The sequence below is a fragment of the Salvelinus alpinus genome, chromosome 37 (assembly GCF_045679555.1).
Source record: "Salvelinus alpinus chromosome 37, SLU_Salpinus.1, whole genome shotgun sequence".
Classification (NCBI taxonomy): Eukaryota; Metazoa; Chordata; class Actinopteri; order Salmoniformes; family Salmonidae; genus Salvelinus; species Salvelinus alpinus.
The window spans coordinates 13,572,577-13,589,575 of NC_092122.1; the positions used below are offsets into that span (position 1 = coordinate 13,572,577).

The 16,999-nt window shown below is 43.6% G+C and overlaps 1 protein-coding gene across 1 annotated transcript in view; it reads right to left on the reverse strand.

Moving 5' to 3' along the window:
• Positions 1–15,424: 15,424 nt before the first annotated feature.
• nrip2 (nuclear receptor interacting protein 2) overlaps positions 15,425–16,999 on the reverse strand; it is a 30,407-nt gene continuing 28,832 nt past the window's right edge. The window contains exon 6 of the mRNA XM_071386044.1: positions 15,425–16,190. Within this exon, the coding sequence (XP_071242145.1) occupies positions 16,071–16,190 (120 nt within the window). The 3' untranslated portion in view covers positions 15,425–16,070. The remainder of the gene's footprint in view (positions 16,191–16,999) is intronic.

Consider the following 16,999-nt stretch of genomic DNA (forward strand, 5'->3'; position numbering starts at 1 on the left):
ACAATGTGATTTTCTGGATTTTTGTGATACAAATTACAGACCTCTACATGCTTTGTAAGTAGGAAAACCTGCAAAATCAGCAGTGTATCAAATACTTGTTCTCCCCACTGTATGCTCTCAATGTGAATAACCTGTATAGGTTCAACCACCAATATTTATTCCTGTTTTTTGATCTGGTAAGTTATACCAAATGTCAGCCATTTTAGTCCCTTTCTTTCTGTCTTTTTGTTCTGTGATCTTTGATCCTCAAAGATCTGTAGTGGTACTGATGTTGCATAATACCAACAGCGTTATGTAACTTGACCATCAACGTAGCAGCAAGACTACTCTTGTTTGTCAGTTTTGTATTGCAGAGGACTTCTAAGTCGAGGCAACAAGTGTAAACAATACTGACTGCTGGATTGGTCTATAGGGGAATCTTCCTTTCTCCCAAAGGGAAGATCCTATATCAGCCTCTAGTCTGTCTACTCTGGTTCTCATGTATTTTAAATGAAGAGGGACGTGTGGAGGACTCAGTGGCTGCCTCATGTGTGTGTCTAGACTCTGGGCTCAGGTGTCTCTTGTGTATCCTACTCTGGAGCTCTCCTCTCCTTTATGGGCCAAGGCCCTGCAGTGCAGTATGTACCAAAGCTGGGACACTTTGTTTTTCATCTGTTTAGTTTCACTTCTCCAGGTTAGAAGTTGCATACAGGTAGCTGCCAAAATAATGGAAACAAAGATAAATTGAAAGCAGGTGCTTTCACACAGGTGTGGTTCCTGAGTTAATTAAACGTTTAACATTCCATCAAGCTTAGGGTCATGTAAAAAAAAATTGGGCTGGCCATTATTTTGCCTACCATGGCTATGACCCCATAGGATGGCAATGCCCCCATCCACAGCATTTCCACCACCATTAACAAAACACCAAAGGATGGAATTTCTTGTGGAGGAGGGGTGTCACATCCCTCCAATAGAGTTCCAGAAACTTGTAGAATCTATGCAAAGGTGCATCGATGCTGTTCTGGCTTGTGGTGGCCCAACATCCTATTAAGACACTTTATGTTGGTGTTTCCTTTATTTTGGCAGTTACCTGTACTTTCATTTAGGTATTTAATGAACCGGTGATGGGAACAGTAGAATGATGTGTGTTCTATGTCCTCCTTCCTCTCTGTTAATCATTATATTCATGGGTCTGCCAGGCTGTTCAACAAGTTATGTGATTATGTTTTTAGGTTGATCGTTGCGCCCATTACTGTGGCATGAGAAGAAAAACACTGATATATGCCCTTATATGTAGCCGGCCCATTGGTCAGGAGCATTCCTATCAGCTTTGTCGAGACTTGTTCCTGTTTTGCCCGTTAATGGTCAAACGGTTGGCACATCAGTGTGTCACGCTGGTTCCCAGGACCTGTGTCTCTGTGCGTCAACACTGAAGGGACAGAAAAACACTGCATTCTATAACTGGGTTCCACTTTGGTCTCGACTTCTGACTCCGTCTGCCGACTAAGGCCTCTGACTGCAGTCCCAGTACTTGCTTCCTTATTATTCAGTATATAAAATCTTCTAATGTTATGTTCTTAAGTGTTTTTCTCTCTACTTTATATACAGTTGAAGTCGGAAGTTTACATACACTTAGGTTGGAGTCATTAAAACTCGTTTTTCAACCACCCCACACATTTCTTGTTAAACAAACTATAGTTTTGGCAAGTCGGTTAGAACATCTACTTTGTAGATGTTTACAAGTAATTTTTCCAACAATTGTTTAAAGACAAATTATTTCACTTATAATTCACTGTATCACAATTCCAGTGGGTCAGAAGTTTACATACACTAAGTTGACTGTGCCTTTAAACAGCTTGGAAAATTCCAGAAAATTATGTCATGGCTTTAGAAGCTTCTTGATAGGCTAATTGACATAATTTGAGTCAATTGGAGGTGTACCTGTGGATGTATTTCAAGGCCTACCTTCAAACTCAGTGCCTCTTTGCTTGACATCATGGGAAAATCAAAAGAAATCAGCCAAGATTTCAGCGAAAAAATTGTAGACCTCCACATGTCTGATTCATCCTTGGGAGTAATTTCCAAACGCCTGAAGGTACCATGTTCATCTGTACAAACAATAGTACACAAGTATAAACACTATGGTACCACGCAGCCATCATACAGCTCAGGATGGAGATGCGTTCTGGCTCCTAGAGATAAACGTACTTTGGTGCGAAAAGTGCAAATCAATCCCAGAACAACAGCAAAGGACCTTGTGAATATGCTGGAGGAAACAGGTACAAAAGTATCTATATCCATAGTAAAATGAGTCCTATATCGACAAAACCTGAAAGGCTGCTCAGCAAGGAAGAAGCCACTATTCCAAAACTGCCATAAAAAAGCCAGACTACGGTTTGCACATGGGGACAAAGATCGTACATTTTGGAGAAATTCCCTCTGGTCTAATGAAACAAAAATAGAACTGTTTGGCCATACTGACCACCGTTATGTTTGGAGGAAAGGGGGGGGGCTTGCAAGCCGAAGAACACCATCCCAACCGTAAAGCACGGGTGTGGCAGATCATGTTGTGGGGGTGCTTTGCTGCAGGAGGGACTGGTGCACTTCACAAAATAGATGGCATCATGAGGTAGGAAAATTATGTGGATATATTGAAGCAACATCTCAAGACATCAGTCAGGAAGTTAAAGCTTGGCGGCAAATGGGTCTTCCAACTGTACAATGACCCTAAGCATACTTCCAAAGTTGTGGCAAAATGGCTTCAGGACAACAAATTGAAGGTATTGGAGTGGCCAACACAAAGCCCTGACCTCAATCCTATAGACAATTTGTGGGCAGAACTGAAAAGCATGTGCGAGCAAGGAGGCCTACAAACCTGACTCAGTTACACCAGCTCTGTCAGGAGGAATGGGCCAAAATTCACCCAATTTATTGTGGGAAGCTTGTGGAAGGCTACCCAAAACGTTTGACCCAAGTTAAACAATTTATAGGCAATGCTACCAAATACTAATTGAGTGCATGTAAACTTCTGACCCACTGGGAATGTGATGAAAGAAATAAAAGCTGAAATAAATCCTTCTCTCTACTATTATTCTGACATTTCACATTCTTAAAATAAAGTGGTGATCCTAACTGACCTAAAACAGGGAATTTGTACTTGGATTAAATGTCAGGAATTGTGAAAAACTGAATTGAAATGTATTTAACGTATGTAAAATGTATTTAGCGTATTTAAATGTATTTAGTGTATGTAAACTTCCGACTTCAATTGTAGATGTGTGTCAAGCCCCAGCAAATAGAGTAATGTCAAGACCAGCAATCGGTGCCGTATTTATTAAATTATTTCCCACATAGGACACCCCTGGCCTGGTATAATAAATGCAACATGGAGGAGTAGTATGGATCCTGTGTGAATTTGACCTTTGCCCTAATATTTCCCCAATGCAGTCAGGCTGGATGTTACACTATCTAATACAGAAGCAGCAGATGGATGACCATGGGAACTGACCACCCATGGGTAATCTCCCCGCCAGCAGTGTGTGTGTGTATATTTAAGCAATTGGAGCTATTCTTGCCTCCACCCTCCTGTAGTTTTTACAGTTCTATTGATAGTCAGTGTTGACATATGTTTAGTTTCAGTAAACAGATGTCAACAGGTTAGAAGTTACACCTCGTCACGTCCGTTCATTAAGGAATTGAATGAATCGGCGATGGGAAGAGTAGAATGATGTCTGTGTTCCATGTCCTCTTTCCTCTCTGTTAATCATTGTATTAATGGGTTTTGCTAATCTGTTCAACAAGTTTTGTGATTATGTTTTTAAGTTGAATTGTTGCTCCCATTACTGTGGCATGAGAAAAACAACACTTTTTTGACTATGTGTAATGGATGGAGGACTTTTTTTCTCAGATGGAGAAGGTTATCATTTAATGTGCTTCCACAGAGCATGGCTACCGGGTTAGTGTAATCATAGGAAGGTTGAACAACTGTTCTGATGAAGCAGAATGGTGAGGCTATGATCAGGGCCCGGGGTCTATGACAACTGACAACATCACGTGTCTAAACACACTCTATAATGGATGCATTTGGATCATTTTAAATGAAGGATAATTTTTTTGTCTGCTGTTATTAAAGTTGCTTTGCAGCATGTCATTTGATTTACACTACATAATATCATTTTGGGCAAATTATCAACAGCTATAATTACCTTAGAAGGAAGGGGTACATTTAATATCATTACAAATTATAATAATCCAGTTATAATTGAAGTTAAAGCTGAAGGGGAAAAAATCTGATATGGAGTTGAAGAGCTTTATCCAACATAAAAGGGTTTGGAAAACTTTCCCTTTGAGTCTATCTAAGCTCAAAGAGATGGCTAATAATAAGTACTGTAGGAAATAGCATCTTCTCTGTGAGTGAAAAGAAAATTGTCCTACTCTGAAAACTGCCAGCCGCCCCTCGTACAAACTGCCTTTACGGATAAACCACATGAACTTCACGTGATCTTATGTGAAGTTAATGTGATAATATGTAGAGCAACATGTCATAACATCAAACTACACAAACGTGATCACGTGAAATGTTCCAAAAACACATGATTTCACATGTGAAATCGTGGGATTTTTCACATGTCAGATCATGTGTTTTTTCTGTAAGGGAGTATCCCCCTCAAATCCTTCACCTTTGCCATCAGGTCACTCGGTTGTCATGGCAGTCTCCTCAGACGGCTAATAATAATGCGTGTCAGATAGCACTTGTGTGACACTAAAGAAGCTCCTTCCCTCCCCTCCTTCCCCTGATCACTAGGACTGAGACTGATTCATGTTCAAATCAAATTGTATTGGTCACATACACATGGTTAGCAGATGTTAATGCGAGTGTAGCGAAATGCTTGTGCTTCTAGTTCCGACAGAGCAGTAAAATCTAACAAATTCACAACGACTTCCTTATACACACAATGTAAGGGGATGGAATAAGAATATGTACATATAAATATATGGATGTGCAATGGCCATGCGGCACAGGCAAGATGCAATAGATGGTATAAAATACAGTATAGACATATGAGATGAGCAATGTAGGATATGTAAACATTATTAAAGTGGCATTATTTAAAGTGACTAGTGATACCTTTATTAAATCCATTTATTAAAGTGGCCAGTGATTTGAGTCTGTATGTTGGCAGAAGCCTCTCTACAGTATGTTAGTGATGGCTGTTTAACAGGCATTGAGATAGAAGCTGTTTTTCAGTCTCTCGGTCCCAGCTTTGATGCACCTGTACTGACCTCGCCTTCTGGATGATAGCGGGGTGAACAGGCAGTGGCTCGGGTGGTTATTGTCCTTGATGATCTTTTTGGCCTTCCTATGACATCGGGTGCTGTAGGTGTCCTGGAGGGAAGGTAGTTTGCCCCAGGTGGTGCGTTGTGCAGACTGCACTACCCTCTGGAGAGCCTTGCGGTTGAGGGTGGTGCAGTTGCTGTACCAGGTGGTGAAACATTTAACACGTTTAAATGTTTTACTCACGTCAGCCACAGAGAAGGAGAGGCCACAGGCTTTGGTAGCGTGCCGTGTCGGTGGCATTGTATTGTCCTATGAGCGTGCAAAGAAGTTGTTTAATTTGTCTGGGAGCAAGATGTCGATGTCCGCGACGGGGCTGGTTTTCTTGTTGTAATCCGTGATTGTCTGTAGGCCCTGCCACATACGTCTCGTGCTTGAGCCGGTGAATTGCGACTCTACTTTGTCTCTATACTGACGCTTAGCTTGTTTGATTGCCTTCCGGAGGGAATAACTACACTGTTTGTATTCGGTCATGTTTCCAGTCGCCTTGCCATGATTCAAGTTTAAGTTCAGCCATCATTGTCCCTTCAAGGTCTCCTCTTTATCAAACACTGTATACCTCTATAGGCCTACCGCCCCCGTTTCTTTTATATATCACAGTGTTTATGTGCCATTCTGTGTGTTACAAGCCCACATGCTCCCCTGACCTCTGTAGCACATAATTAAATAGAACAGTAAAGTATGTATGTATCGATGCTCAGTAGCCCCTCTATGTGAGAGCCTCCATGCACTATCTGGGTCTGTTGCACTACAAAGCCTTATTGATTTTTACATAATAGCGCTACAATGTTGCATTCATACAGGCTGAATAGGATTCATACAGGTTGAATATTGAAGTAATGTTGGTAGTTGTTTACGTACACTTCATGCATTGTCTCAACCTGAATAGACATGGTAGTGTAATGTAATCAGTCCTGGTTCTTGTGACTACATGAGAGCTGTTAGAAAGATAAGCCATAACAAAGTCCCTAGTCCATGAGACAAAACTCATCTGTACTGTGCTTTTGCTGAGTCTCTGTGGTGGCTACAGTCTGTTCCAAACTGGCGTGGTACCCTTGTTTATGCTTAGGCTTGATGCTCGTGTTTGTGTGTGTGTGTTTGTGTGTGTGCGCGCGCTCAGGCTTGATCCCAGTGACACCGTGACGGTTCTGATCCTGACAGACAGCCCACCGGCCGCTAGCCACCTCACAAAGGTCCTTGATGTGAGGTCTAGTCTCTGTCTCCCCCGCGCCCCCCGCCACGACATTTGACACAGCTGAATGGCATCCAATGGCATACTTCACCATTCCATAAACTAACGATCCCCCTCGGGGGTCTAACGCGGGCTGAATGACACAATGACATTTTAATAAGTGGCGAGTTTTATCACAGCGGCGAGGATTTCAAACTCAGTGTGTCCACCAAGCGCGGCGCGCACATTGATGTGAATGTCAGTGTAATGTTTTTTTATTAACCACAATGTTCCTGTGGGTCTGCTAGTCAGTGTGTAGAGGGCATGGCATGTTTCATTACAGACAGGAAGGAGTCATGTTGCTGTCTGTGGGAGGGGGAACTCTCCCTGTGGGATTTTCCACCGTGTGTGTGTGTGTGTGTGTGTGTGTGTGTGTGTGTGTGTGTGTGTGTGTGTGTGTGTGTGTGTGTGTGTGTGTGTGTGTGTGTGTGTGTGTGTGTGTGTGTGTGTGTGTTCCCTGATTAATATCCCCCCCAGCAGCTCTCCCTGGTCTCAGGCAGCAGTAGGCTGAAGGCTGTTCGTGACCACCCTTCCGGTACCCACAGGAGAACGCTCTATGTGCCAGACAGAATCATCACTTCACCACAGCAGTGAGAGATTGAGGGAGGGATGTAGATGGAGAGGAATAGAAACCCAAAGAGCAATTTCTCTTTTGACTACAATTGTGCTTTCTTGTCCAATATTTATTTTCATGTCATGATCTAGTACATGATTTGAAACAACACTTTTCTTTCAATTGCCATAGTTACACCATTCAGCCTGCGATGCTTAAAAGCAATGAAGGCTCTTCCATTCGTGACCGGTTGGACACGGTCACACATTGACCATCTTTCATCAGTGGAACGCCTATGTAACCTGAGATAGAGCCCATGTGTAGTGATGAAGACTCGGAGAGAGATTCAGTGTGTGATGGTTCTGTGAGTGGGAGTGTTGTATCAGCTTTTCATCCACTGGGTCTGACTATATCTCCTGCTAGGCTCTGCAGAGCTCTCCTTCCAGTAAGTGAGAACTGTCTCCGCTACGGTGTCTATTTGTTTAGGTGTGAGGGTGTCATAAAATGGACACCATACTCAAGGTCTGCGGGGAGGTGCTCTGTTACCCTGCAACACTCTTCCAAAGATGGCGAGAGACTTCAGACGGGACTAGACTTTAGTGTGGGAGGCAAAAGAAGCCTCACTGCCTCTAGTGTATTTTTAACCATATGACTAACAGAATCACAAGTGATACACTGTTTTCTGTTTTATTCACAGCCGTTTTCAAGTAATCAAGCAAGAAAATAGCTTGGCGGAGGTCCAGAGGTGTCAAAAGCCTCAAAGTACCAAACGTACAATAGAGAGTACCATTGCTGTTTCCTGTGTTCAACATTTACACCATATGCCGTTTGTTCTCTGCAGAGGAACAAATAATGTGGCGAGTTAGAGCTGTGACAGGATGTGGCCTGTGCACTGACTCCAAAGGAAAGTTGCTACTGGCCTCCCAAAGCATGCTGCCACGGCAAACTGCAGTTTTGCACAGATGACTATGCTTTGGGTTATCTGTAGGGTGCTCGGGGGACGTTCTGTACCTGGCTTTGATATAATGTAGCTCCGCAGAGGGCCTTCTCTCTGTGTGCCTACACTTTTGAGCCCACGCGTTGTGTTTAAACCTAGGATATGCCAAGGACGTCCCATGGCTCAGATGAAACAGTTACTGAGAGACAGTCCAGATGAGATGAATGGACTTGTGGGCCTCCCGGGTGGCGCAGTGGTCTAGAGCACTGCATCGCAGTGCTATGCTGCGCCACCAGAGTCTGGGTTCGCGCCCAGGCTCTGTCGCAGCCGGCCGCGACCGGGAGGTCCGTGGGGCGACGCACAATTGGCTTAGCGTCGTCCGGGTTAGGGAGGGTTTGGCCGGTAGGGATATCCTTGTCTCATCGCGCTCCAGCGACTCCTGTGGCGGGCCGGGCGCAGTGCGCGCTAACCGAGGGGGCGGGTGCACGGTGTTTCCTCCGACACATTGGTGCGGCTGGCTTCCGGGTTGGAGGCGCGCTGTGTTAAGAAGCAGTGCGGCTAGGTTGGGTTGTGCTTCGGAGGACGCATGACTTTCGACCTTCGCCTCTCCCGAGCCCGTACGGGAGTTGTAGCGATGAGACAAGATAGTAATTACTAGCGATTGGATACCACGGAAAATTGGGGAGAAAAGGGGATAAAAAATTAAAAAAAAAAAAAAAAAAAAAAAAAAGAGATGAATGGACTTGGCTGTTTTTGTGACATGACAGCTGATACATCTGTTTAAATCCCGAATGATGCAGGAGCCTCAGTCATAGAACAAACAGTAGCAGCAGCACAGGACAATAGCTTTTTAAATTGACACTGATCTCTTTAGACGTTTCCTTACCCGAGGTCCATTTCTCTTCCATAATTGACATCAGCAATGTTATTCTGAATCCTGTGTACTGCAGTACCTGTTCTTACTCCATCAGCACTGTGGACATGGAGAACAGTGAGAAAATAGTCTCTTGTGACAGCCTTAACATTGAAGCTGATTTGGTTCTGGGTGCCAAGGTAATGACTTGGTCATAGAGACCTCTGCCAGTAGCATTGTTTTGAGCTTGTAGTCCTTCGCAGTCAGAGATAAATCTGTGTAATATGAATGGCTCTAGTCCTAAGGCTGTTTGTTGGTAGCAGTGATTCAGCAGAGCACCCGGGGCTGGGCCGGTATTGGGGATTAACAGAGGCAGCCTGCCTCACTGGTTCCTCTCTGATTGGGGGGGTGGGAGCATGTGTAACAGGGTTGGTTATGTTTCCACTTGCCACTGAAAAAATATCTATTCAATCTTTATGTATTCCAATTTATTGGTTGAATTTACATATCAGTAAGGTCTTATGCTGTTGGTCATGCTTGCAGATAGAAGGAGATCGCAAAATGTACATTCTTCCCAGTCTGATATTGAATTGCAAGCGATAGGTCACATTCTGAAATAGTGCATTCTATTTACGTAATTACAATGTGTACGAGTTCACTATGTACATTTCCATATATCTAGAGCTTTGTATACATCTCTGTGTGTAGAGTAGAGGTGATCTAGAGCTTTGTATGCATCTCTGTGTGTAGAGTAGAGGTGATCTAGAGCTTTGTATACATCTCTGTGTGTAGAGTAGAGGTGATCTAGAGCTTTGTATGCATCTCTGTGTGTAGAGTAGAGGTGATCTAGAGCTTTGTATACATCTCTGTGTGTAGAGTAGAGGTGATCTAGAGCTTTGTATGCATCTCTGTGTGTAGAGTAGAGGTGATCTAGAGCTTTGTATGCATCTCTGTGTGTAGAGTAGAGGTGATCTAGAGCTTTGTATGCATCTCTATGTGTAGAGTAGAGGTGATCTAGAGCTTTGTATGCATCTCTATGTGTAGAGTAGAGGTGATCTAGAGCTTTGTATACATCTCTGTGTGTAGAGTAGAGGTGATCTAGAGCTTTGTATACATCTCTGTGTGTAGCGTAGAGGTGATCTAGAGCTTTGTATACATCTCTGTGTGTAGCGTAGAGGTGATCTTGAGTTTGTACAGAAAAAACAGTTCGATTTGTATTTTCCATTTCCTTGTTCAGCTACAACTAGGTGAAACATAGGATATTACAGTTCTTCAGATCACATTGATAGGATAGGCTCGAATGGAGCTCATCCAGTTTATTTTCCAGTGATTGCAATAGAACGCCAATAGAACGGAGGGTAATGGCAACTTATCTACTCGCCCTCGCAGTCTCGTTAGATATCCCGCACGCCGACCCCTATAGCGCCGACTCCAGACTCCACAGGGATTTGGGCCTGGTCTGGGATGAGCATTATGTCCTTCGCCTCTGATTTGTTGAAATAATCCTCATCCAAATCGCTGTTTTGTTGTCCAGAAGCTCTTTTCGGTCATATGAAACAATGTCTGAAACAAAATAGAACAATTGATCAGGAACGCGTAAGACAACACCATTATAATTCCATGGACTCTGCTTATGGAAAATCCTGACTCTGCCATCAGCATGACCCAACAGGAACCGGGACTCATCGGACCAGGCAATGTTTTTCCACTCTTCAATTGTCCAGTGTTGGTGATCGCGTGCCCACTGGAGCAGCTTCTTCTTGTTTTTAGCTGATAGTAGTGACCGTGTGGTCTTCTGCTGCAACAGCCCATCCATAACAAGGTTCGACGAGTGGTGCCTTCCAAGATGCCGTTCTGCACACCACTGTTGTACTGCACCGTTATTTTGTCTGTTTGTGGCCTGCATGTTAGCTTGCACCATTCTTGCCATTCTCCTTCGACCTCTCTCATCAATGAGCTGTTTTCTCACACAGGACTGTCGCTGACTGGATGTTTTTTGTTTGTGTCACAACTCTCTGTAAACCCTAGATACTTTTGTGTGTGAAAAGCCCAGTAGGCCGGCCATTTCTGAGATACTGGAACCAGCGCGCCTGGTACCGACGATCATACCACGTTCAAAGTCACTTAGGTCACTCGATTTGCCCGTTCTAACATTAAATGGAACAGTAACTGAATGCCTCGATGCCGGTCTGCCTGCGTTATATAGCAAGCCACGGCCACGTGACTCACTGTCTGTAGGAGCGAACCATTTTCGTGAACAGGGGGGTGTACCTAATAAGTGTACAAAACATTAGGAACACCTGCTCTTTCCATGACATAGCTTTCACTTGGATTCAACTGGTCAGTCTATGATCCCTTATTGATGTAACTTGTTAAATCCACTTCAATCAGTGTAGATGAAGGTGAGGAGACCAGTTAAAGAATGATATAAAATAAATGGCGGTGTCAGAGGAAGTCCCGTGTGGTGCCAGGTTAACAACCTCTCCCTCAACGTGATCAAGACAAAGGAGATGTATGACGACTACAGGAAAAGGAGGACCGAGCACGCCCCCATTCTCATCGACGGGGCTGTAGTGGAGCAGGTTGAGAGCTTAAAGTTCCATGGCCCAAACACACCAAGACAGTCGTGAAGAGGGCACGACAAAGCCTATTCCCCCTCAGGAGACTGAAAAGATTTGGCATGGGTCCTCAGATCCTCTAAAGGTTCTACAGCTGCACCATATAGAGCATCCTGACTGGTTGCATCAATGGAGGTCCATCCAGGACCTCTATACCAGGCGGTGTCAGAAGAAGGCCCTAAAATTTGTCAGACTCCAGCCACCCTAGTCATAGACTGTTCTCTCTGCTACAGCACGGCAAGCATGCAAGAGGCTTCTAAACAGTTTCTACCCCCAAGCCATAAGACTCCTGAACAGCTAATCAAATGGCTACCCAGACTATTTGTATTGTCGTCGTCCCCCCCCCCCCCCCCCCTCTTTTACGCTGCTGCTACTCTCTGGTTATTACCTATGCACAGTCACTTTATCTCTACCTACATATACAATTATCTCGACTAACCTGTGCCCCTGCACATTGACTCTGTACCGGTACCCCCTGTATATAGCCTCGCTACTGTTATTTTACTGCTGCTCTTTAATTATTTAAATGTTTTATTTTTTACTTATCTATTTTTTACTTAACATTATTTTTCTTAACTGCATTATTGGTTAAGGGCTTGTAAGTAAGCATTTCACTGTAAGGTTGTATTCGGCGTATGTGACAAATAAAATTTGATTTGATATTTAAGCCTTGAAACAATTGAGACATGGATTGTGTATGTGTGCCATTCAGAGGGTGAATGGGCAAGACAAAATATTTAAGCACCTTTGAACAGGGTATGGTGGTAGGTGCCAGGCGTACCGTTTCGAGTGTGTCAAGAACTGCAACGCTGCTGGGTTTTTCAAGCTCAACAGTTTCCTGTGTGTATCAAGAATGGTCCACCACCCAAAGGAGATCAAGCCAACTTGATACAACTGTGGGAAGCATTGGAATCAACATTGGTCAGCATCCCTGTGGAACGCTTTCGACACCTTGAAGAGTCCATGCCCCGAGGAATTGAGGCTGTTCTGAGTGCAAAAGGGGGTGCAACTCAATATTAGGAAGGTGTTCCTAATGTTTTGTACACTGTGTGCGCGTGCGTGCGTGTTAGATATTGCGGGCTTCCTGGGATTTGCTTTTGTATGTTATCGCTGTAAGAGCGAGTTAGCTAGCATTCTCTAATTGTAGTGGTCGCATTAGCTCCCTGCTTATTCAGTTATTTTCATGCTAACAGACAAATCACAAATCTACAGCCATCAACATACTGTTGGTCCTGCACATCTAATGTGCTTCCTTGTCTATTGTCAGGTACGTACATTTATTGTATTCAGTACTATTTTTGTCATTGTTATGACGTTTGATTACAAAATACCCAGTCTGATATTGACATGCAAACGACTAATAACGAATCTACAGCCGTCAACCTACTGTCCGTCATATCTAATGTGCTTCCTTGTGTCTATCATCAGAATAAACACCAATCAACGGGGATCCCTGGCTGGACAGTCTTTTCTTTAAAAGCACAACACAAGAGGTCCGTAGTACGATCACATCTGTTACACATGTCAGCATTAGCACAGGGACACAGCCAGCCAGGGACCTGCTCCCTGGTCAGAAGAATCATCCCTCCAGCCCCCCAGTCCCTCGCTGTGGGAACATCTGCTTTCTCTGCTGCACCAACGAGAAAAGGGTATTTTTATAACGACGTCACAGCAACACAACCATGAGAATATCAGAGCTACAAGTGGATTATTAAAAAAAGAAAATGGCAGCACAGTGACTCATGTTTTAGTTAGCGCTGAATATCCTCCCTTCTTCCCTCCAGTTGATCAGGTGGTGGATATTAGTGATACTGCTTGTGGTTTGATGTTTTTTGAGCAGATAAATGGTTGTACTGTTAGCTTAGTCTTGTTTTTGTGTCATAACAGGCATTCGTCAAGATGTGACTGGCACATCTTAGTCTTGGCATAGTAAATGTGTGTAAATTAGACCTTTAAAAAACTGCAAGCATAGCTAGCCAGAATACATCTTTTAATAGGCAGAGAAAATACTGTTCACAAAAAATAAATGTATTTCATACATCGATTACCATCGCACAGCATATTAGGAAGTACACTAGTACGAAACATTAGCAATCTATTCGTGGGTGACCTCCAAAGAAAGAGCTAGAGGTCAGATGGATATTGTTACACAGTCGAGAGCATGGCACTGTCCAGGGCCTATCTTCACAAAAAGTCTGAGTAGAAGTGCTGATCTGGGATCAGGTCCATGTAATCTTATCCATTATGCTCTGAAAGGCATGACTGATCCGATATCAGCACCTACCCAGGGTAGTCATTAGTTACCACAGCCACAAAGTCATAAACCCAGCCTATTTCTACATCTCTTCCAAAAATCTGATTTTAAACCTAACCGTAACCACACTGCAAAACTTATGTCTAACCTTGAATTAAGACCAAAAAGCTCATTTTTGTTTTCATGTATTTTTTTTCTCGATATAGCCAATTATGACTTTGTGGCTGTGCTATCTAGTGGAAACCCGTACTCAGAGACTCTTTGAATACAGGTCCAGATGGTAAAAGCAGAGTATGAAGACCTTTCTGAGGGCGTCTGAAGCGCTTCCTGATTGTCCAAACAATGCGAATGGATCAAGGCAGAGTGTAATGCATGTTAGTGGGAAGATTTTAGTGTGGCCTTTTGGGTCTCTCACATGCCTGATTCACACCATAGGGTCAAACTGAACCAAGCCGAGCTGTACAGTACTGGGTTGGCCTCGTTACGACTCCACCATAGTAGCTGGAACCGTGCTGTAAAGGATAATGAGAAAATACGATATTCAAGCCAGCACAGTACGTTTCGGCCCTGTAGTCGACCCTGTAGTGTGAAACTGTCAGTCAGGCAACAAGAGGCTTGATGATAATTCTGTACCGCTGCGCCGGTCCTAGTAAAATACCAAATCAGCAAACAAGGCTTGTCAAAGTGAATAACGTACGTCAGCAAAAGTGGAACAAACGAGAAGAGGAAAAATGTACCAAGCAGATTTGTTTCCCGAATTTCAAAAATTAAGAGGGAGAGAGAGAGAATATGCTTAAACAAACATCTATGAGGGCCTTGGCCCAGAGAGCAGCCTCGGAGCAGAGTGATTAATGTCCCCTGAAGAAGACAAGGGAAGGAAGGCAGCTGGGGTCGGCTGCGTCTTGGCAACTCCCTCTGACCGGAGCTGGGAGGAGGAGGAGGAGCTGGGAGGAGGAGGAGGAGCTGGGAGGAGGAGGAGAAGCTGGGAGGAGGAGGAGAAGTAAATAGAACTCATCCCTTTTTCTTTCCCATGTGAAACACTAGCCACTAACCATATCAAAACAGAAAAGCCCCTCCTCGATTGACATGCATCCAACACACAGACACACACACACACACACACACACACACACACACACACACACACACACACACACACATCTACCAGTCCGTACACACACTCGCACATCTCCAAGTCACACACACTGACACACTCTCACAGGAACACTAACATCCAGACTTCAACAAAAAATCCTGCGGAATTATGGACTGTTTGTATCTCTTTGCTGTGCTGTCCGTCTGACACACACATCTAGTGCCAGGACTCTATTGACATTTAAGTGGAATTATTGAGAACTAGTTTTGATGTGGGTCATTGTGACATTCTTAGGAGCACTCTTCATTTGGGAAAATAGACGAGAGAGAGAGAGTCTTCACTTGGCTGAAGGCAGTTAGTTCAGGAATAGCAGTAGTCTCCTCACATCTCTTCCAGAATTCCCTGTCTGTCCTGACTCTCAATTAGATTTTTTTAACAGGCAGATTCAAAGGTCTCATAAGACCTGTTTTTTCACCGTTTCTCTTGAGCACGTATGATAGGACATCTAGAAGACTATCTCTCTGTAAAGGGATGTGAGGGAGATATAATTGTTTCCTCAAGGCTGAACTGATTTTGATTTTAAACAGTTTGGGCATTTAATTGATGATCAACGTAAATTATTTTATACTTCCAAATCACAATATGTTCATTTCAAATGATAATCATCGTCTGACTCCTCAGTATGTTTCAGTAGACTCTTAGAAAAAATGACTTTTTGAAGAACCCTTTTTGGTTCCAGGTAGAACCCTTTTGAGATCGATGTAGAACTCTTTACAAAGAGGATTCTACATGGAACACAAAAGAGTTCTACCTGGAACCAGAAAGGGTTCTCCTATGGGGACAGCCAAATAACCCTTTTGGATTCCTTTTTTTCCAAGAGTGTATTGAACAATGATGCACTGTCTGACATAAAAAAAACACCTTGATTAAGTAGATAATTATGAAGATTGTTACATAGAATCGTCCCAAAGCTTGAGCTCCATCCGTAAACATAAACTAGGCTAAGTCAATACAGCAGTAACATCATGGTAATGCCTTAATTCCACAGAAACAAACACAATGGTGTAAACTGAAGAGAATTGGGGTGCTCAACCATGTTGCTGGCAGTGCGAGACACTGGTTGCACAGTCCAGACCCAGACTGCATCATGTTTTTACAGCGCCAGCCAATCAGAGAAGGGTGTGGGACGGCTGGGAGGTTGTGACCCGCCAGGGTCACAGGTTCTCATTGCTGTCTTGGTGATGGTACTGGCTGACCAATGGCGGCTCCAGGAAAGGCAGCTCCTCCCCTGAGCCCTGGAGCTTTAGGACTCTACTGCTCAGGTCCACACAGCACTGGAGATAAAGGATGGATAAGGGAGACGTCAGATGGGTGACCGTGACTGACCATAGGGTCAAAACATGGTTTAACATCAACTCTACCACAGAATGCAGTGCGTGCCATGGAAACTCCATTTGTTTGTAGTACTGCTATCATCCAACAAAGTGCCATTTTAGACAACAGAAGGTTAACTTATGGCTGCAGGGGCAGTATTGAGTAGCTTGGATGAAAGGTGCACAGAGGTGCCCATAGTAAACTGCCTGCTCCTCAGTCCCAGTTGCTAATATATGCATATTATTATTCGTATTGGATAGAAAACACTCTGAAGTTTCTAAAACGGTTTGAATTATGTCTGTGAGTATAACAGAACTCATATGGCAGGCAAAAACCTGAGAAGTTCCACTTCCTGTTTGAATTTTTTCTGAGGTGGCAGATTTTCAACCAAGCTCTCATTGAAATTACAGCGAGATATTGATGAGTTTTCTTCCTACGGCTTCCACTAGATGTAAACAGTCAATAGAACTTTGTCTGATGACTAATGTGAAGGGGGGCCGAAGGAGACAGGAATGAGTAATCACTGCTACGAGCTGACCATGCTTTCACATGCGCATTCACATGAGGAGGACCTCCGTTCCATCGCTCATCTGAAGTCAATCTAATTCTCCGGTTGGAACGTTATTCAAGATGTATGTTATCAACATTCTAAAGATTGATTCAGTACATCGTTTGACATGTTTCTACTGACTGTTATGGAACTTTTGGACATTTCGTCACGTTATAGAGGACGCGCTTTGTGACTTTTGAATTGTTTACCAAACGCGCT